This window comes from Diabrotica undecimpunctata, chromosome 8, assembly GCF_040954645.1.
Source record: "Diabrotica undecimpunctata isolate CICGRU chromosome 8, icDiaUnde3, whole genome shotgun sequence".
NCBI lineage: Eukaryota > Metazoa > Arthropoda > Insecta > Coleoptera > Chrysomelidae > Diabrotica > Diabrotica undecimpunctata.
The window spans coordinates 51,609,698-51,632,639 of NC_092810.1; the positions used below are offsets into that span (position 1 = coordinate 51,609,698).

At 33.6% G+C, this 22,942-nt stretch overlaps 1 protein-coding gene across 1 annotated transcript in view; it reads left to right on the forward strand.

Annotated features, from left to right (window-relative positions):
- The window catches only part of LOC140447535 (uncharacterized), a 73,785-nt gene that overhangs the window by 41,310 nt on the left and 9,533 nt on the right, over positions 1–22,942 (forward strand). The window contains exon 2 of the mRNA XM_072540238.1: positions 11,553–11,663. Within this exon, the coding sequence (XP_072396339.1) occupies positions 11,553–11,663 (111 nt within the window). The remainder of the gene's footprint in view (positions 1–11,552; positions 11,664–22,942) is intronic.

The window sequence follows — 22,942 nt, forward strand, 5'->3', positions numbered from 1 at the left end:
CAACTTTAATTAAATCAATTTTAACTTTAAAATGTATAATGTATGTCTGAATTGTCAATATAGATGAGTCAGATAAAATTAAATTATTAGAAGAATTTTTCACTAAGTAACAAAAAAAAACAAAATTTGTTTAATTTACTAATGTTTGTATTTTGAGAACGATTTCCGAAGTGGAAATTGAAACGTCAATAAACGTACTTTAGTCTTTAATGTCAATGAAATACGTTATTTATTTTACTAGTTTAGTTTTAAAGTAGTAGATTTTATTATTTAAAGTTGATATGTCTTACTAATTGAATTTTAAGTATAAATATCAATATCAAACAAAGATACAGAAATAGAACCAGAATATATAGATAAAGAAGTCGCAGACAATAAAACCGACTAGACGAGACCACCCACACGAGGGACAAACAACACTGTAAGCTATAAGTTATTACTTATAAACAATATAAAAAGACTCATTAAAAAACATGTATTCATTCTAAGTTTAGAATTCAACAGTAGCTGTTAACTTTTGTATTAAGTATTTTGTAATTGCATAACTTAAAAAATAAAGTGTTCTGAGTAAGAAATGTCTATTTGGGATGGAATTTTAAGAGATTAACACCTTTTAACTTGGAAGTTGTTATAGTACGAGATCCCGCCACAAAATAACTAAAATGTACGTTTATAACGTAGTTAATCAAACTCACATTTAAGAATAGGAGAAAATATTGATGACAGCTTGCCAGTCAGATAATTAATTTTTGTTCATTTATTTTTTAAAATATTCTGCTCATGACGTATATGCATGTTTTTTTTATATCAAATTAAAGCCAACTTTTTTTAATATGATGATATAAGGTTGTCTGAATAAAAATGGTCGCAAATTAGTGTTTCCAGCGGTTAAAAACTCAAGTTTCAAAGATAAAGGAAAGAGAGCTAGCGCACAACGTCACTGGTTTGACAAGGATAGCCAGTGTCAGATTATTCTGGTCAAGTTTTGAACGTCGTTATACCGTTAGACTCGTTATAAAGTTAGTAGTTTAGAAAAATGAAAAAGTGTATTTTTAATTAAACTATGTTCATAACTACGTTATGAACGTAGTGATTTTGCAATGGGATCTTACCTATTATTGTTTGTTTTTAATTGAATGTCTCCTATATAGTTGATTTGGAATATTTTGTTATTTATACGCAGTATGCTCAACGAGTAAGGACATTGCCATTACGCGATTTTATTGTGCTGTTTAGAGTAGTTTATTTTTTAGCTTAAGAATTTAGCTTTATTAATTGTTAGATATACACACACATAAATCTACTAAGTTTATTATTTTCAATGTTTTTAAATAAACTGTAAGTACACCAGCTCAAATTTTTCAATTAAAATAACTTGCTTTGAACCCATAAATTTAGCCCATAAAATTTTAAATCCTTACATGCTATATTTAGTTCAATACTTATAAGCGTCTGAAGGTTAATGAGGTGGTATTATTTCGGCTCATTTTTAAACATATAGAAGTGAATACTTCTTATCGCTCAATATGATGTTTTTCCACGACCCGAAATAATATTTAGCGTGACACGAAATATCGAGACGCCTGCAAAAAATTAAATTACGTTGTAAACAGATGTCACTTTTTTATAACAACTATAAGAACGGAAATATAAAAAAAATGAAACAAAGTAAATTAAAATAAATAAAAAAGAGTAAAGTAATATAAAATATAATGAAATGAAATGTACTGAAACGAAATCAAATCAAATGAAATGAAATCGAATAAAATGAAATCAAATGATACGAAATGAAATCAAATGAAATGAAATCAACTAAAATTAAATGAAATGAAATTCCAATGAAGTAAAATCCAATGAAGTAAAATCAAATAAAATGAAATCAAATTAAATTAAATCAAATGAAATAAAATTACATGAATTGAAATCAAATGAAATGAAATCAAATGAAATTTAGTTAAATGAAATTAAAAGAAATTAAATGAAATTAAATTAAATTATATGAAACTAAATGAAATTGAATGAAATTGAATTAAATTATATGAAACTAAATCAAATTGAATGAAATTGAATGAAATTAAATGAAATTAAATGAAATTGAATGAAATTGAATGAAATTGAATGAAATTGAATGAAATTGAATGAAATTGAACGAAATTGAATGAAATTGAATGAAATTGAATGAAATTGAATGAAATTGAATGAAATTGAATGGAATTGAATGGAATTGAATGAAATTGAATGAAATTGAATGAAATTGAATGAAATTGAATGAAATTGAATGAAATTGAATGAAATTGAATGAAATTGAATGAAAATATATGAAAATATATGAAATTATATGAAATTATATGAAATTATATGAAATTACATGAAATTATATGAAATTATATGAAATTACATGAAATTAAATTAAATTATATGAAATTATATGAAATTGTATAAAATTGTATGAAATTATATGAAATAATAATATGAACTTATATAAAATTATATGAAATTATATGACATTAAATGAAATCAAATGAAATAAAATTAAATTAAATTAAATTTTTAAAGAAAAAATATTAATTATTATTTTTAAATTTTAAAAAACTTAAATATGTGGTGTTATTATAAAAAATATTAATTCAGTAATCATCAGAAATAAAATTCTTTTAACACATATATAGTAATAATGCGCGTAATATAGTAATAATATAAAAAGTATTCACTTCTGTTGGTACTCCCATAAGTGCCACGCGCTGTTATAAAGTATAAGAAAAAAGAAGTAAAATTTAAAAGGGAAATTGTCAGTGTTTGGCTGTATATCATAGTTTAAAAAAAACTTACAATGAAGTAAAAACTTCTTTTGTAAAATGGTATAAAATGTTTATTAAAATTTTTTTCTGTCGGCCGTCCATTTATGATTAATTTTAACACCCTCAAAATCATTGATTAATGACCCCTATTAATGAATGATTTTCTGTTTATGAACGATTGAACGTTTATGAATGAAATTGAATGAAATTGAATGAAATTGAACGAAATTGAATGAAATTGAATGAAATTGAATGAAATTGAATGAAATTGAATGAAATTGAATGAAATTGAATGGAATTGAATGAAATTGAATGAAATTGAATGAAATTGAATGAAATTGAATGAAATTGAATGAAACTGAATGAAATTGAATGAAATTGAATGAAATTGAATGAAAATATATGAAAATATATGAAATTATATGAAATTATATGAAATTATATGAAATTACATGAAATTATATGAAATTATATGAAATTACATGAAATTAAATTAAATTATATGAAATTATATGAAATTGTATAAAATTGTATGAAATTATATGAAATAATAATATGAACTTATATAAAATTATATGAAATTATATGACATTAAATGAAATCAAATGAAATAAAATTAAATTAAATTAAATTTTTAAAGAAAAAATATTAATTATTATTTTTAAATTTTAAAAAACTTAAATATGTGGTGTTATTATAAAAAATATTAATTCAGTAATCATCAGAAATAAAATTCTTTTAACACATATATAGTAATAATGCGCGTAATATAGTAATAATATAAAAAGTATTCACTTCTGTTGGTACTCCCATAAGTGCCACGCGCTGTTATAAAGTATAAGAAAAAAGAAGTAAAATTTAAAAGGGAAATTGTCAGTGTTTGGCTGTATATCATAGTTTAAAAAAAACTTACAATGAAGTAAAAACTTCTTTTGTAAAATGGTATAAAATGTTTATTAAAATTTTTTTCTGTCGGCCGTCCATTTATGATTAATTTTAACACCCTCAAAATCATTGATTAATGACCCCTATTAATGAATGATTTTCTGTTTATGAACGATTTTATTATAGGCAATACAACATACATTGCTTGTATAAATTAATTTAACCACACATAACGCTCTGTGATTGGCAGTTACCTGTGGTGTAAGCAACCAAACATACCTATTTATATTCCCACTAAAAATGATTTAAAATGAAGTAGCCGCTGTAAGTACTGTCTGTCATTGTATGTCATTATTTATCGTTAAGTAAATAAAAATTTAAACTAAGATATTTTTATTTCTGAAAAGTACGGTCGACGGAAAAGTTTTGTAACGAACTCGTGAATTAAAATGGCGATTAACAATCTCGAACATTAACGCACTCGCTTCGCTCGCGCGTTAATATATCTTAATTGTTAATCGCCCTTATTAATACACTTGTTGGTTAAATAACTATTAAAACTATCCATTTACAAACCCAGAAAATGGGTTTATAAATTTTCAGAACGTTTTTGATTCTATCAGATTATCATCAGTAAAAAACCTACACTTGAGTATAGCCACTTGAAAATGGAAACAAACGGGTAAAATTTTGACTCTTAAATTTAAGATGTGGTTAGTACTTACGTCTATAAAGTAGTTTAAAGTAGTCGCGTAGTGAGGTCAGATGACCCTTAAATTATATAATTTGACTAACGAACATAATTATTAAGCATGTTAAAGGATTACATTCTTTAATTAGTACATTTTCCCATCTCAAAAAAAAAGAACCTTACGCCCTGATAGGTAACAAGCAACTGTTGACAGAAGGAAATAAAAATTGTTTTAAAATGTCAAGACCTTCAAGATGATGATAGGTACTATAATGATAGGATTAAATATCGCTTACCAAAATAATATGCTTTTGTAATTCTTTAAAAGTTTTACGGAAGACGTGCTTAAAATAATCTGTGTGTTATGATCGTTTTGTAAATGCTATGTAAGAAAACAACCGTCAACTATAACAAATTCATTTAATTTTCTTATAAGTCTACCGCTCTTTTTACTAACTTGTCGTGGGTCTATTTGTCTGCAACATTCGAAAGATTTTTGCTTTCTTTTCGCCTATTTTGGACTTTTTTCTTATTTAATTAGGGTCCCAAGTATGATCCAAAATATAATTCCAGTGTCGATCTGAGTATAATCTGAAGTATCAGTCTAATATTGTTTATATCAGTCAAATATTGATCCAAGTATGGTCCACCGTTAATCCAAAGACGGTCTCATGTGTAAGCCAAATGACTGCCCATAATCTGCCAGTACTAAGCAGCGGAGCCTTCGAGCTTATTGGGTACCGGTGTCTTAAGATTAATTCTTCATAATCTAGATCATCTTAGCCCGGTACAATAAAATGGCGCCCAACGTGTAGGAAGCAGGTGGTTCGTGTATGTTTTTGGGGCGGTATATCTTTATAACGAAAAACAGAGCTTTTGTTCGTGCTCAGTGGTGGCCACGGATTAGCGGACATTACGGATATTCTCTAAGTCCATGTTGTTTCTTACGCCGGGTACATAGGCAATGACTTCATCCTAATGCATGATAATGTGGACATCTTTTAAACTGTTCGAAACGCAGTCTCACAAACCCCTCAGGTGAAACACAGCACAAACAAAACGATGATTACTCAGACGAAAACTGACACATTACACTTGAGTATAATATTCACTTGTTCACATATAAATTTGCCGGTTTCTTGAAGAATTCACACCTCAGCTCTTTTCACGTCATGATTTTAAACCTACCTCCTTTTAACTTCACATAAAACCTCACACTGCTACTATATTACACATTTTCCCATGACAAAAGACGAAAAAAAAACATCACGAATTTGAAGAAAAATTCAGACTCAAATAAAACTAGACAACAAGGCATACACGAAAATATTGCTGTTTATTGGACGCGCAAAATATCCTAAAGCAGTATCTCGATCAAAGGAATACCATCTGTCTTATATAAACAAACTTTAAAATGTGTTTTTATAAATCTCGGCGACGCAAAAAGGATTGAAATAATATTTCGGTGTTTTAATACATACAGGGTGATTTTTAATACATACGAAAGAAAATACAAATGCTACAATACTACTGTTCAAAATATTTTACTTCTAATTTGACATATATGTGGAAAGACACTTGCCAAACAGCATAGACAAAAAATATAACTTATTTTACTTTTGAGTGTATTTTTTTGCTCGCAAGTGTAGTTTTGAGTAATCTATTTCCACGGATAAAATGATAGAATTATTTATTTTGCTAATTGAATTTTAAATATCCAGTTTATAGGTAATGGATTTTGACAAGAGCTATGACCTTGTAAATTACAGGTAAACTTGTGTACTGCATTCGCATGACTCAGCTATTGTCAAAATCCATTACCTCTATTATTGTTTCTTAATTTAATGTTGATGTTATAATTAAATTTCAAGTATCAATATTGAATAAAGATAATTTAATTTGCCTATTTCGGATAAAATTTTAAGACTGGAGGCCTTTTAAAACTGAAGTTTACTATTGTTCATTTGCTAATTTGATATCTCATAATACACTCACCGGCACGAAAAACGGAGCACTTCCGCTCTTTTATATAGAATTAAAAACTAAGCCAAATAATAAAGACATATATGATGTGAGAGCACTCCAGAACATGATTGTGTCCTTCGAACCACCATATCCCAAACGTCAGGTTCCCCAATGTACCAAATATCAACGCTACGGTTACACACAAAAATTCTGCCATATGCCTCCAAGATGCGTAAAGTGTGCAAGTAATCATCTTACTTTACACTGCCCACGAAAAGAACGCAGCAATAACGTAAAATGTGTACTTTGTATGGGAAACCATCCGGCCAACTATAAGGGCTGCAGCGTATACAAACAAATACAAAAAGAAAAATTCCCCCAACTCAGAAAGAATCAAGAGACCCACAGAACAGACACCCATGAAACCAATAGTCAAAGAGTAACCCCTGGTGTTTCTTACGCCCAAAAAACTTCAGGAAATAGTCAAGCGGATGAAATCACAAATCAACAAACTAATGTCGGCTCAAACCATTCAACGAAAATTGCCAACCTTGAAAACCTGATGACAAAACTAGTAGAGAGAATGGACACTATGCTTAATCTTCTTACGACCATGATTTCCAAAATGCACTAATGCAACACAAACTTAAAATAGCCGTCTGGAACTCAAATGGCCTAACGAACCACATCCAAGAAATAAAAATTTTCCTCGACGAGAAGAAAATTGATGTTATGCTTGTATCAGAAGCTCATTTAACAGACAAAAACTATATCAAAATTCCAAAATACATTGTCCACTACACAAAACATCCAAATGACAAGGCACACGGTGGCACAGCTATTATTATCAAATCTAATATAAAACACCATGAGTTAAATAAGCTCAGTGAAAAGTACCTGCAATCAACTAGCATTGTCATCGAAGACTGGCTAGGCAACCTTACCTTATCTACTGTCTACGGTCTACTGTCTACGGTCTACTGTCCTCCTGGTCAACCAATCAACGAAAACAACTTTAGCGCCTATTTCAGTTCTCTTGGACACAAATTCATAGCAGGAGGAGACTTTAACTGTAAACATCATCACTGGGGCTCTAGGGTAATTACAACAAGGGGTAGACAACTGCTGAAGTCAATAACAAGAAACAACCTACAACACATATCTACAGGAGAACCAACTTATTGGCCTACAGATCCAAATAAAACACCAGATCTCTTAGACTTCTGTGTGATTAAAGGTATCTCTCTTAACTATTTAGCAATAGAATCATGCTGGGACCTCTCTTCAGATCATTCTCCCATTCTAATTGACCTAGACTCCAAAATCATACTCAGAAATAAGCCTCCAGTCCTAACCAATAATCAAACAAATTGGAAAATATTCCGAAGCGCACTAGCAGAACAAATACCAACGAACTTGCCACTTAAAACAGAATTACAAATTGAAAATGCGGTACAACAACTTACTACCTCCATACAAAAGGCAGGTTGGATTTCTACTCCCGAACAAACAACATGGAAGGAAAGCATAAACTGTTCGCAAAGTGCAAAAAACCTGATCGATGAGAAAAGAAAACTTAGGAAAAAGTGGCAAAACACACACGCTCCTATTGACAAACAAAATTTAAACAGAATTACCAGAAGACTTAAAAATCTATTAAAAGAAGAGAAAAACAGGGGGATCCAAACTTACTTAGAAAATTTGACTCCGTCCAAAGACACCAATTATTCCCTATGGAAGGCGACGAGAAAGGTAAAAGGTCCACAAGACGTCATACCTCCTCTAAAAAATGTCAAAGGTAAATGGGCAAGAACAGACACAGAAAAATCTGAGACATTCGCTGAACATCTTTCTACAGTATTTAGTCCATTTAACAGAGTAGTGCCATTAGAACAAGAAGAACCATTTAATTCTTTTCTTGAGGCTCCATATCAAATGGATCTACCTATCACCAAGTTTAATATTAAAGAAGTAAAACAGATAATAAAGAATGAGATACAACCCAATAAGGCTCCGGGATTTGACCTCATAACGGGTAAGATCCTCCAGGAACTAACCAATGACTGTTACAGAATAATCACTATGATCTTCAATGCTATGCTTAGTCTGCATTACTTCCCTCTGCAATGGAAAGTGGCACAGATTATACTCATTCAAAAACCTGGTAAAGATCCAAAAGATGTCAACTCATACCGACCGATTAGTCTACTCCCAGTCATCTCTAAGGTCTTCGAAAAACTTCTACTACGAAAAATCAAACCAATATTGGACGAAAAGTGTCTCATACCTGACCATCAATTCGGTTTTCGTAACCAACATGGTACAATAGAACAAGTTCACAGACTATACACAACAATAAGAAGTAGTCTCGAGAACAAGCAATATTGTACTGCAGCCTTTTTAGACGCCTCTCAAGCTTTTGACAAGGTGTGGCATACAGGACTTCTGTACAAATTAAAGAAAAATTTACCTTACCCTTACTTTAAACTGCTTCAATCATACCTTACAGAAAGGAGATATCTGGTAAAATATAGTGAAGCCTATACAAAACTCTACCCCATCCTATCTGGTGTACCTCAGGGTAGTGTGCTCGGACCGATTCTGTACCTGATATATACGGCTGACTTGCCAATAAGCAATAACCTAACGCTTGCAACATTCGCAGATGATACTGCTTTCTTGGCCTCTCATAGCAACCCAATAATAGCATCAGAGAGACTGCAACTACATCTGAACAAAACAAATGAATGGCTTAAACTCTGGAGAATTAGAGTAAACCCCTCAAAATCTACACAAATTACATTCACTCTAAGAAGAGGTACATGTCCACAAGTTAACCTCAATGGACATCCTTTGCCCCAAAAGCATGACGTAAAATACTTAGGTATTCACCTTGACAAACGTCTAACTTGGACCAAACATATATGGACGAAAAGGCTTCAATTGGGAATTTTATACAGAAAACTTTACTGGATGTTGGGAAAAAACTCTCACCTATCGATTGACAACAAGCTGCTGATATACAATACAATAATAAAACCCATTTGGACATATGGCTCACAGCTCTGGGGTTCAGCTAGCAAATCTAATATTATGATAATACAAATATTCCAATCCAAAACTCTGAGAACAATCGCTAATGCACCTTGGTATATCCAGAATGATGCAATACATAGAGATCTTCAGGTACTAACAGTCTCTGAAGAGTGCAAAAAAACTTCTGAACAATATCAAAACAGGTTGCGGGTGCATCCTAATACCCTGGCACACAATCTTCTCAACAACCAGAAGCGAAGAGATTGAAGCGACATGACCCCTTGGACCTACCTCACCTATCCTGACAGAGCCTACAGCAGTGGGAGTTACGCCTTCAACAGCACCCAGCCATTGTGATCAGTGCCGCTTTTAGTGCTCGCGTATCAGTGTATGTGCGCATCCTACCGGTAAAAAGCCAATTTGTGTCGTGATGATTTGGTCACTGGACCTTACATCTCTCTGTCATGTAAAGACAAAAAATTTTACTTATTGTTTTCACTGCAAAACAGATTGTAAAAATCTTAAATGTTAATAAAAAAAAAAAACTTGCATTTTTAAAGTAGAAACTTAAAATTTTAATTCTCTTTAAACTTTTATTATTATAATAACGTAAACACAAACGAAACAAACTGTTTCGTTGTAGTAAGTTGTAACTAATTTCTAATAAAAATTTAACTTTAGAACAAAGAATTGTTTCAGTAGATAACAATTTAAAAATTAAGAAAAAAAAGTAAGTAAATGTAACAAAATCAAGCTCAATTAATAAAAACTTAAATAATGTGCCCGGACAAATTAATTTTAATAATGAATGTTTCCTCCACGTGCTCGAATTATTGCCTGAATTCTCCTTGGCATGCCTAAAATCAAATGAGAAATGTCGTGTTGAGGAATAAATTCCCATTCCTCTAAAAGAACTGATTTAAGGTTAAAGGGGCAGGAACACGACTTCGTATCCTTCGCCCAAGCATGTCCCAAACATGTTCAATTTGGTTTGCGTCTGGACTAAATTGAACTCCATTGATTTTGCTTGACATGACAGCGGCGCCATCATTACTTCGGCCAATTAATTTATTAGGAGTATTGTTCAATTTTAAATTATTAAGTTGCTTCAAAATACACTTAATAATGCCGTCTGCATTAGGCGTATCAGGTAAAAAATATCCCCAAAATCGTTCAAAGATTTGGTTGCCAAGGGTATATCTCAAAATTAAAACCATTTGATCATGAACTAAAGCGTCTGTAGTCTCATCAGCATCAATTGCTACATAAGGAGCTATTGTTATCTCTTTGCTTATTAATCCACGAGCGACATATAACATTGAATCCAGCAGTTCATTTTGAATAGTTTTGAAGTTCCCAAAAAGGTTGTATTATTTTCGCTTAAATGTTTTTGCAATATAGTGTCAATTTCTCCCATTAAGTTGATAAGTCCCCGGAAATACTCCAGGATTCGTAGATGTCAAACTTTCATCGTGCCTCTTAGAGCTAATTCAAACGCTCCGCAAAATTTAATGCACTCGATTATTCTACATATTTAAAACATACCAGTTTTTGGTCACTATCTCGTTATTTTCCATTATTGATCTTCTAAAAGTCGAATCTGTGATTGAATATTTACTAACAATAATAATTGGCATTCAATACAATAATGGATATGTTTAGAGCTAATGCTATGTTTTTTAATTTGCTTCGAAAGCATAAAAAATTATGACATTGAAAACATACAATCTTGGCTTTACGAAGCATTTCAGAGAAAAAAGGTTAAAGCAGTTTATTCTTGGAAATGGCATAAAACTCAATTATACCAATAAAATGACAATATTTAATGTAAATTTTTTTAAGCCACTAAAAATGAATTCATATTAAAATTATTAAATATGAGATTTGACTTAGAGTTCGTGAATACCTTATTACACTGGAAATATCTATATTTTTAATTCTATAACTATTTCCTGTCCGCATCAATCTTCTAGAATAGCCCTCTGTATATTTAAATAAATATTACATGTTAATATTATTGTTAAAATATTATAACTAAAGACGCGCATCTCTTGAGATACGCGCGGTCATTCTAGTTACTTTGGTGGGCGCGCCTATCGAAACTCATTCTTTATTAAACTTATAATTAACGTGATTTATTGACATAACATCAATTAAACTATTTATTTTTGTTTCAGATCAATAAAGATGACGTCATATCACAGAAAATTTGTACAAAATGTGGTGAAGACGTCTTAAAACTGTATCATTTCCGAGAGCAGTCATTGAAAAATGATAAACTTTTAAAGGTAATATTAAGTTTTTCTTTTTTTAATCCAATGCCATTTTCTTTAAGGATACAAATTAGGTGTTCTTCTATTAACGCCTACAGAAAACTCTGTTCTTTTAGAATACTCGTACTATTTTAATGAAAACCTTTTAAATGATTTTGTTTATTACTAATACGATAATCTTTTATAATAATCTACTAAACACAATGTTTTAATTGCTTAACACATTCGCTGCTGACTTTTTTCGAGAGGTGTTACCCAGGAGTGGCGGCAATAACTGTTCTAAAATATGTATTGTAATTGATATTAGAATACATAATACTATTAAATTAATTAAATAAAGTGCATATTTTAAATATACTGAATATAAACGAATACGAAGCAGATATAAGTGCTACAATCAATGACGAAGAGGTTGAATCAAAGATCAGGAAGCTAAAAAACAGAAAATCACCTGGAACAGATGGAATACCCAATGAACTCTTAAAATATGGAGGCCATGAACTTGCAAGTAAACTGTCACAACTATTTAACAAAATCTTAAACCACACAGAAACACCAGAGGAATGGCATAAGAGCATCACAATCCCCATATTTAAAAAAGGACAAAAAACTTGCCCACAAAACTACAGAGGAATAACCCTCTTAAATACAACGATGAAACTTTTCACAAGTATTCTTAAGGACAAATTGGAAAGGCAAATCACTAATGCTGAAGAACAACAAGGTTTTACAAGAGGACGGTCTGTAACAGATGCAGTATTCATAATAAAACAAATAAAAGAAAAATATTAATAGAAAATAAAACGCCGACCAACATAACAAAGATAGTCCATAACTTAAATAACAACAATGTAACCAAAGTTAGAGCGGGAGACCAAGTCACTGAAAATATTCCAACACCGGGAGGAATTAGACAAGGAGACAGTTCAAGCCCCTTCTTGTTTAACCTACTCATGGACAAACTTATAAACAAAGTAACATCTCTCAATCTCGGATACAGGATGGGCAACAAAAGAATTGGGATGGTGTGTTACGCAGATAATGCAGCAATTATTGCCGAAAGTAGATGTGACAGGTTCGTTCTGGAGCGGAAGTGACCTGTCACTCTAGGCGATGCCCCCTGGTGACGTAGGAACGTCCCACGTGTCTCAAGGCCACGCCTTCAGCCAATGGTGACGTAGGTACTCCCCTTGTCTATAGGCCACGCCTCTCGACCAATGGTGACGTAGGTACGCTCCCACGTAAACGCCTGACCAATGGTGACATAGGAACGTTCCCACTCGTGACAGAAGATATCCTCGACCAATGGTGGCATAGGAACTTCTCTTCGTGATGTAAGAACATATCGTCGACCAATGGTGACACAGAAACGCCCCACTCGTGATGTTAGAGCATATCCTCGACCAATGCTTGCATAGGAACGTCCCCTTGTGACGTTAGAATATATCCTTGACCAATGGCGGCACAAAAACGCCCCCACTCGTGACGTAAGAACATATCCTCGACCAATGGTGACAGAATCGTTCTGTCGTGACGTTAGAACATATCGTAGACCAATGGTGACACAGAAACGCCCCCAAGTAAACGCCTGACCAATGGTGGCATAGGAACGTCCCCTCGTGACGTTAGACCATATCCTTGACCAATGGTGATAGAGAAACGCAACACTTGTAACGTTAGAACGTATCCTCGACCAATGGTGACACAAAAACGTCGTACGGTGGGAACGTGTGCATCGACATCCAATGAGAACGACGTACATCGACCAATGGCGGAGGCTATTCCCCCACTAGGAGTGGAGCTGTGCCCCCCTCCCCCCCATTCCCTAATAATAACGAAGATACGCCTCAACGTACACCAATAAGAACGACTGGTGGAGGCGTATCACGAAAAGACACCCAAACGCCCCCAATCCCCCAATAATAACGAAGATACGTCTCGACAAACACCAATGGCGACAGCCGAAAAGAATACGAATTGACAGCCGAAAAGAAGAAGACGAATTAACGTTGACATACAAAGAGAAGTGTGTAATTTTTAATTAACCTCGTATATATTTTATAGACGATGATTAACGTAAGAACCTTTAAATTTTCTCAATTTATATTTTGCGAGTAATTTTTAATCAACCTCGTATATATTTTATCCACAACGAATAGTGTATTAGCAAAAATTCGTTTATTTTTCAAATTATATTTTACGAGTAATTTGCGAGTAACCTCGTTAATATAATTAAACTTATAAATCTTTATAAAAATTCCAACCAGCGGATGTACATTTCCTTTTAACATTTCTCACACGGTCGCCGGAAACACGTGCAACAATTTTTTTCAAGAATCAGCTTGTTAGTCATAGAACCACCAGACGTAATATGACGCGAAATACTGCTAACGAGAACTTTGGCGGATATTATTACATTCCTTTCTAACATTTTCTCACGATTCAGCGTTTTCACAGTCGACAATATCCGGTGCACGTTTAAACAGGCTTGAGCTTGCAATTCTCGATAATTTCCAGTCGAGTTACGTCATACCAGCCTGCCTATTTAATGAACGACTACATTCTGTAAAGTAAATGTATATTTATGTATACAGGGTCCAACGAAAAAGTTTTGTGCACAACAAATATTATTTATTGGATTTGTAAAACATTACAACCAAATAATTAGGTTAGAATAATACCATAGCAGTTGGAATTATCGAGAATATTATTTATATTGGGGTTAGAATGAAAGTCATTTATTTAACTGATGTCGCTCTTACAGTGCAGGCTAGAAGAGTTTTGCGAAAAAATACAAAAGTTGAAGGTGGACATACAGTGGTACGAAGATATAACGAAAATTGAAAAACGATTTGTAGAGTTTCATTTGTCTGATAGAAAACTACCAAAAACACAATACCCGTTAAAAAGAATTCAGTCGACAACATGTCTCAACTAACAATATCATTCATCATTCTCACAGCTATTGTTAACAATGTCCTTTATTTATACAAACGTTCCAAACAATGTTAAGAACTTGACGATATGTTTTATTGATGTAAAAACGGATTGTAATCGAACTGAATGGACTCTAATGAATCATGAAGTTGTGAAATATGGACAGCTTCCAGTATTTTTCAAATCAATACCAAAGTCAGAAGGAGCATTCTACAAGATCAGGCTAATATCCCTAAATAACACCGAAAGTGATTCAAAATGGTGTACAACTAATAATGGTATCATCGCTCAATATGGTTCATCGATTATACTGTTAACAATCATATTAGTAATAAATGTATTTCTGACGATTAATATCATTATAAAATTTTTTGCAAATCGCAAATGCGAATCATCTTGCATTAAATGTAAAAAAGGAAAACTGTTAAAATAAAACTAAAACAAAACTTTTAATCTTTTATTTAAAAAAATCCAATTTACATAGGTATAATCTTTTCACAAAACCATTGTCGGAGGCGATCGATCCACATTTATTGAGGAGCAGGAAAATAATCCAGTTGTGTGACAAGCATTTGAATCTGCAACAAATTTTCCTGTTGCACACGGTGTACCATCATACTTGCAAACATCGATAATTATGGGGAAAACTCCAAAAATGTGACACTTCTGTTTTAAAAAATCTGCTTTTTGTTCTCCGCGAACGTATATATAGTCGGCAGCATACAACAACTTAGATTCCAGTATTTCATTTATTTTGGAATATTCAATATCTCCATTAGAATACCGAAGACCATGCACGTTTTTCTCCAAGTACGCAGCAGTCTTCTTATCTTGATTGCTCAATGTAGCAAACGGTTGTGGAGGTTTAAATATATAATGACCATGTTTAAAACCAATTTCCATACTTAGTTCTTTGGGTACGAACCACCCATCTACGGTGAATCCCTGTATGTCTACGAACGCTACTCTCATGATGACTGCTTGTCTGCTACTAACACTTCATTCAACTTAGTTAAACTTTTTAAATGATGTTTTTGACAACTTCAGTTAGAGGAAAGTATTCGAGTAGACTGTCAATTCGTCTTCTTTTCGGCTGTCGCCATTGGTGTTTGTCGAGGCGTATCTTCGTTATTATTGGGGGAATGATGGACGTTTGGGTGTCTTTTCGTGATACGCCTCCACCAGTCGTTCTTATTGGTGTACGTTGAGGCGTATATTCATTATTATTAGGGAATGGTGGGGGGGAGGGGCACAGCTCCACTCCTAGTGGGGGAATAGCCTCCGCCATTGGTCGATGTACGTCGTTCTCATTGGATGTCGATGCACACGTTCCCATTGGGGGCGTTTCTATGTCACCATTGGTCGGTGAGACACGAGGACGAACTCAATTCGATGTCATGATGCCGCTATTGGACGTAGATACGTTCTGACATCGCGAGTAAGGCGTTTTTGTGTCACCATTGGTCGAGGATACGTTCTAACGTTACAAGTGTTGCGTTTCTGTACCACCATTGGTCAAGGATATGGTCTAACGTCACGAGGGGACGTTCCTATGCCACCATTGGTCAGGCGTTTACTTGGGGGCGTTTTTGTGTCACCATTGGTCTACGATATGTTATAACGTCACGAGGGGACGATTCTATGTCACCATTGGTCGAGGATATGTTGTCACGTCACGAGTGGGGGCGTTTTTGTGCCGCCATTCTTCGAGGATATGTTCTAACATCACGAGGGGACGTTCCTATGCAACCATTGGTCGAGGATATGCTCTAACGTCACGGGTGGGGCGTTTCTGTGTCACCATTAATCGACGATATGTTCTTACGTCACGTGGGGACGTTCCTATGCCACCATTGGTCGAGGATATCTTCTAACATCACGAGTAGGGTGTATTTGTGTCACCATTGGTCGACGATATGTTCTTACGTCACGAGGGGACGTTCCTATGCCACCATTGGTCGAGGATATCTTCTAACGTCACGAGTGGGGACGTTCCTATGTCACCATTGGTCAAGCGTTTACGTGGGGGCGTACCTACGTCACCATTGGTCAAGAGGCGTGGCCTATAGACAAGGGGCGTACCTACGTCACCATTGGCTGAGGGCGTGGCCTTGAGACACGTGGAACGTTCCTACGTCACCAGGGGGCGTGGCCTAGAGTGACAGGTCACTTCCGCTCCAGAACAAACCTGTCACATCTACTGCCGAATCAGAAGATGATCTTCAGAGACAGCTCTTTCAGTTCTTTCAAATAAGCCACCAACTAAATATGACCATTTCTACCAACAAAACTAAATTTATGACAATAGCAAAAGATCCGCTCAGATGTAAGTTAGTGGTTGAGAACAACCCCATAGAACAGGTGATGCAATTCAGATATCTGGGCATAGATATATCAAGCAGACACGACCCAGTAAAGGACCTAAGGATTCAGATCAAACAAAGCATCCGCATTTTCTGGATGTCTGCGGGAGATAGTCTGGTCAAATCCGTATATGCGCACAGAGAGTTAAATTAGAATCTACAAGACTTGCATACGACCGATCATGACATATGGCATAGAAGTGTGCGAAGATACCAACAAAATGAAACAGATGCTAAGGGTTGCCGAGATGAAAAGCCTAAGAACAATAGTGGGCAAAACAAGAAGAGAAAGGGTGAGAAATACAAACGTTAGAGAGCAGTGCAAAATTCAAGATATTGTAAGATGGGGAAGGCAGCGTAAAAGGATGTGGTACAGTCATGTAGGACGAATGGATGAGAATAGACTCCCAAAAATTGCCCTAGCCGGTTCAAGACCTCCCGGAAGACTACCTAAAAGATGGAGGGATAGTTGGCAATCTACCTCCCAGGAAATTAACCAGAGGCAGCTTCAGAATTAAACAGATCGAAAGATCTCCAAGAAGTAGAAGAAGAAGAAGCATATTTATTTATAAAATGTGACTACAATTTTTGACTCCGATGGGAGTCATGCGCACCTGGCTAAGAATTTCTAGTGTATCGCTGACTGGCTCCGATCGGCACAAGGCAAATTATAACGTTTTTCTAGAAAAATATTATATAACGTAATTTTAGAAAAAATAAGTTTATTTATTCTATAAAATACAGAAAGATTCACATATTCTTTTGATTCACATATGAGCAATTTCAAAGCATTCAACACAAAATCCGGGTTGATCAGGACATTTTTTGCAGTGATATGTTATCTGCTGTATAATTTTGTTTTCGGAACATATTTTACAACGTTGTCTCTTTGTTCGTTCCTTATTAACCATAGGAATTTTCGAAATACTATGCCTGGAGGCAGGAAGATTTCATTTTTTTCAGTGTTAAGGGCCCGTCATACTTTCCGCCATTTTGAATCACGAAACTACCACAGCAAAAAACTGATAATATTTTTTTGACAATGAAGTCCTCACTCATACCCTGACAAACATTAACTAACTTCGGCGTCGTACTAAATAAAATATACCGTCTTAAAAAACAACGGGTTACTGTCCCCGATCGGATTCATGCTCACCTAACAAAGGACCACTTTGACTCCGATAGGAGTCATGCGCAGCGAAAGTATTAAGAAATGTTAAAAATATATAATAAATATATTATATATGTTAGGGGTAAACCCCGGAAATGGATAAAACTAGTTTTACCCGGAGACTTTAATTAATATTTAAATTGGCTGGGTAAAAGGCAAGGGAGATTCTTCTTCTTTATTTTGTTTTGGAGAATAACCCATGCATTCAGGCTACTTGAACTAAGCCGCTGCAGATACCCTCAGATGTTTGCTGAGTTATAGTGAAATAACGTTTTCGGTTTTTTCTTTCTTAATATAATCGTTATCCTCTCCCCTTTCATATAACGTATCACACGCTCCAATCGGACCGATAACAAGGAGATATGATGTAATACTCTTTTGGCAATGCTGCCATGTTTGTTTTTTCTGTCATTGTACTAGTTACCCTCTTCCCTTTCTAACGAGATCTCATACGTCTCGAGCTGTGCGATTTTGCGACTAATTTACGTAGCGGTAGCAAACTATTTCTATAGGGTTCAAGTCTGGATAATATGCTGAAGTTTTAAAGCAACATGTTTTAAAGAAACACAAACTTGTTTGTGTCGTTTGATGATTTCATACAATTGCGGTTTTAACATTGACGTTACAAATGGTAAACTTTTTCTCTCAACCAAGATATCATATTCGTTTTTTAGAATGACTAATGCTTTATTAATTTGTACATTTTGATGACGCATTATCAGTAACAACAACAGATCCTACAGCCAATTTGGGGATTAACTGTTCTTTTATTTATTTTTCGTAATTTTCTGAATTCATATCATCATACTAATCTCCTGTCTTGGCTTCTGACATCACCATGTACGATGACTAACCTACTTCCTTTTGAAATGTTTTTGAACAATCCTTTACCACTGTCATCTGTCCAGCTATTTGGCGTAGTGTGTCCTGCATGTAAATAGGTTTCATCAACATATACAATTGACTTACCTTCGCTTCTGTAATATTCAATTTTGTCCAAATACTTAATGAGCACGAATGTCATTCCGTTCAATTAATAAACGTCGATTATCTTTCGTTTTCTTTCTTTTAAATCCCAAATATTTCACAATTCTGTAGAGAGAAGTCACACTTGCAGCCCACTCGTGCCTCTCTTCAAGCCTTTTTGCAAAAGCTTCAATGATACACGACAACCTTCAGTCTCATGAAAACGGTGAGTAGTATTTCTAATGAACTGTTTGTCGTACTTCCTCAAGTCTGTCACGGTTGCTTTCCATTTAACAAGTGTTGTAGCTGGAAATTTTAGTGAATTATTTGACTCTGCGTTTGTTAACATATTCGCTTGTTGAATGATCCTTTCTACTGTACGTAAAGATACTCCAGTAGCTTCGCTTACACGTTGCTTAATATTGGTTAGGTTGTCTTCGGGAAATAGTACTTATTATTTAAATAGAGTCTAAACTATTCCAATCTGATCTGTTTACTCGTACTACACTTAACCATCTCCATTCTACAAAATAGTTCTAAAACGCGTATTATCACCTTTCTTTTTGAGACTCGACAATATAATGAGACTAAATTACGAACAGTGACTAGAAATTCTCGGAAATAATTCTTATAAGTTCTTTATGTGTCCTTAATGAGTCGTTAAGGAGTCATTAATAATGACTTTATAATTACGGTTTTAAGGTAACCGATCATCATCATCAACCTGTATGCGTCCATTGCTGGACATAGGTCTCCCTCAGCTTTTTCCATCTGCCTCTGTCTGGTGCGGCTTACATCCAGTTATTGCTAACACGTTTCAGGTCGTCAGTCCATCTAGTTTGTGGGCGTCCTCTGCTCCGTATTGCTTTTTGTCTTGGTCTCCACTCTAAAATACGTTTTGTCCATCGCTTATCTGATAATCTGGCGACGTGTCCTGCCCAATTCCATTTTAACGAAGCAAATTTTTCGATAGCGTCTGTTGTTCTACGACGTATTTCTTCGTTTGGGATTCGGTCTCTCAGGGAGACAACCAACATCTGGCGCTCCATAGCCATCTGAAGCACGCGAATCTTATTAACTACCTTTTTTTGTAAGTGTGAATGTTTACGGTCTATAAGTGAGTACAGGTAACACACACAGGTAACAGGTACTGCATTAAAAATTTGGGAACTTTTACCAAACTTTATAGAGTATCAATTAAAGATGTTGTTATAACTTAACTATGTTAAAATTTTAAGCCCACGTGCAATAGAAAATTTTGAAAAAAATGATCACAATTATTCATATTTGAACACTGTCAGTATTGAACATGTTTACTAAGTTGCTGATTCGACTAAAAAGTTTGGTATCGATAAAACAATATGTGTAAAATCAAACTCTATTTATTTTAAGTGAGTAATAGTTTTGTAATTAGTGCGGTTTCAAATTTAAAACAATCTTCTCAAATTGTTTAATATTGAAACGCCACTGCATGGCTCTTATCATAGATATTCTATTGTCTGCGCGATAAACTATTTCGTGGAAGTTTTGTAATAATTAACCAAAAAATTAACACCAACCCTCATTTTAAAAGGGTCCAAAAGTTTACAAACCCTTATTTTAAATGATTTTCTATGCTTTTTCAGTAAAATTGTGTCACTTTTCCATATAATTGACTGGTCTTTACATTTAGTATTTAAAAGCAAATAGCGATCTTGTATTGTTAATATATTGTTTATAAGTAAAAAATTATGTTTTATCTTTAGCATATTTTGTTTATTATACTAAAACAATTTTTAATTGAAGGTGATTACTTGGCAACATTGCACCTAACGAAGCCCGTAACGATAATTTTTTAACGAAATCATATTCCACATCAATTTTGCAGAGACGTACCAAAAAAAAATTTAATTATTTATTTAAACACATAAGTCATTACGTAAAAATTAAATCTAAGACCGATATAATTATTAAATTATCATTTGTCTTTTAACAGTTATCTTATAGTTGTCTAACAAAATAAAGTAAAATTTTGTTCTTATTAAGGCCGTATGACACTATGCATTTTCTTGTATCATTTCTTATATCGTTTATGATATAACAAAAAAATGGATAGTGTCATACAATCGTATAGTTCTTATATCAGAAACGATACAAGAATTTGTGCCCGCTGCAGTTTCTTGTACAAGAAATGCGCCAATTTGAGCGCAGAAACGTAAAACTTCTGTCATAATGGCGGCTGAAGGAGAACTTTGATATACAATTAGACCAAGCAGACATCAGAGAAAAGTGCCCACCAACAGTAACCAAGATTAGAACAGCAGTAGCCAAATTGAAAATCAATAAATCACAGGGATTGGATAAATAGCATCGGAACTACTGAAAGTAAGAGATGTATTACTAAAAACAATACATAACCGCTTTAAAAATTCGTGATGAGTTTAAAGATTATTTTATATTTCCAAATAAGAGAGTAGAATTTCAAGAGCATGCCATTCAAACACATAATTTGTAAAAAAAAACAAATAAATTATTACAACCAAATTATTTATTATTTCTGTCTTCCATTACAGCTTGTTGAATATCTTCAAAAATTATGGTTTCCAATTTAGTTTTAATATTGGGACATTTTATTTCTTTAATTTTTGAACCACAGTATTGCAGTATTGCTCAGGTACTGCAGTTCTATTTTTATATGTGTCAAAATTTCGACCAATCATGTGCCGAATCACGTACAATTTCCGGTAAAAGAACTTGCATAGTGTCATACAGAGCACAAATGTACGTGCAAGAAACGATACAAGAAAACATAAATAACTTTCTATATCAGAAACGATATAAGATATGATACAAGAAAATGCATAGTGTCATACGGCCTTTAGAGAGTACCTAATACAGAACTTCAAAAAACAGAAAATGTTGGAAAATACCGCTTTTTTCGTTAGACTAAACAATCTGAAATTTTAACATACAATCTCGTCATTACACATCATTCTCTATTTAGAGATTTGCTGTGTGCTGTAGACGTTATATTTGTTTTGTTTAACTTAATTTGAAAGTTTGCTTGTGTTTATTTGTTTATATAAATATGTTCATATATACTAAAATGAAGTATGCTAAACTATTATCATGTGAATGCATTTATATAGTAGTGCATTTGTTTATTTCAGTAATTTCTCGAAATATGAAATGAAGATGGCACTAACTACTAAAGAGTTAATAGCTTTGTTAGAAGAACACTCAGATTGTGAAAATGCTGACTCATTTAATGTGGTTTATTTGCCTCCGAGATTAGATTAGAAAGTTTCTGATGTAGAAGACATTGATGATAATATTATTTGTGAAGAATCAATAAAATCGTTTATTGCAGGTACATATGAAATATAAGTGATTGGGAATTCTGACGATTCTGATTATGATATTCCTTTGAACCACAGATTAAACGTCCAAAGAAAAAACAAGGGAAAAAAGTAAATCCAAATGTGTCGTAAGTTGTAACAACAGATACTCATTCGTGCTCAGTACTAATTCAACATCAGTCTGATTGATATTTAGACAATATAAAAGCCAACCATGAAGGCAAGTTATATATTGAAGTTTTTTCACTCTTTTTGATAAAAAAGTAATTGAGAGCATTCTATATTTTATAAATATTTATGCATCCCAGAATAACCGTCACGATTTTGAAATCAATAACATAGATTTAAAAAAAAATTATTAGCATAGGTATATTATCTGGTTTACACTCTGCTTCAAGTTGATAGGCATTGGTTAAAGGATGAGGATAAAGAAGTGTACAGAATAAGAGAAAGCATGAGCCGACATAGATTTATATTTATAATTTATAATAGTGAAGAAACCGCTACATCATTGTCAAA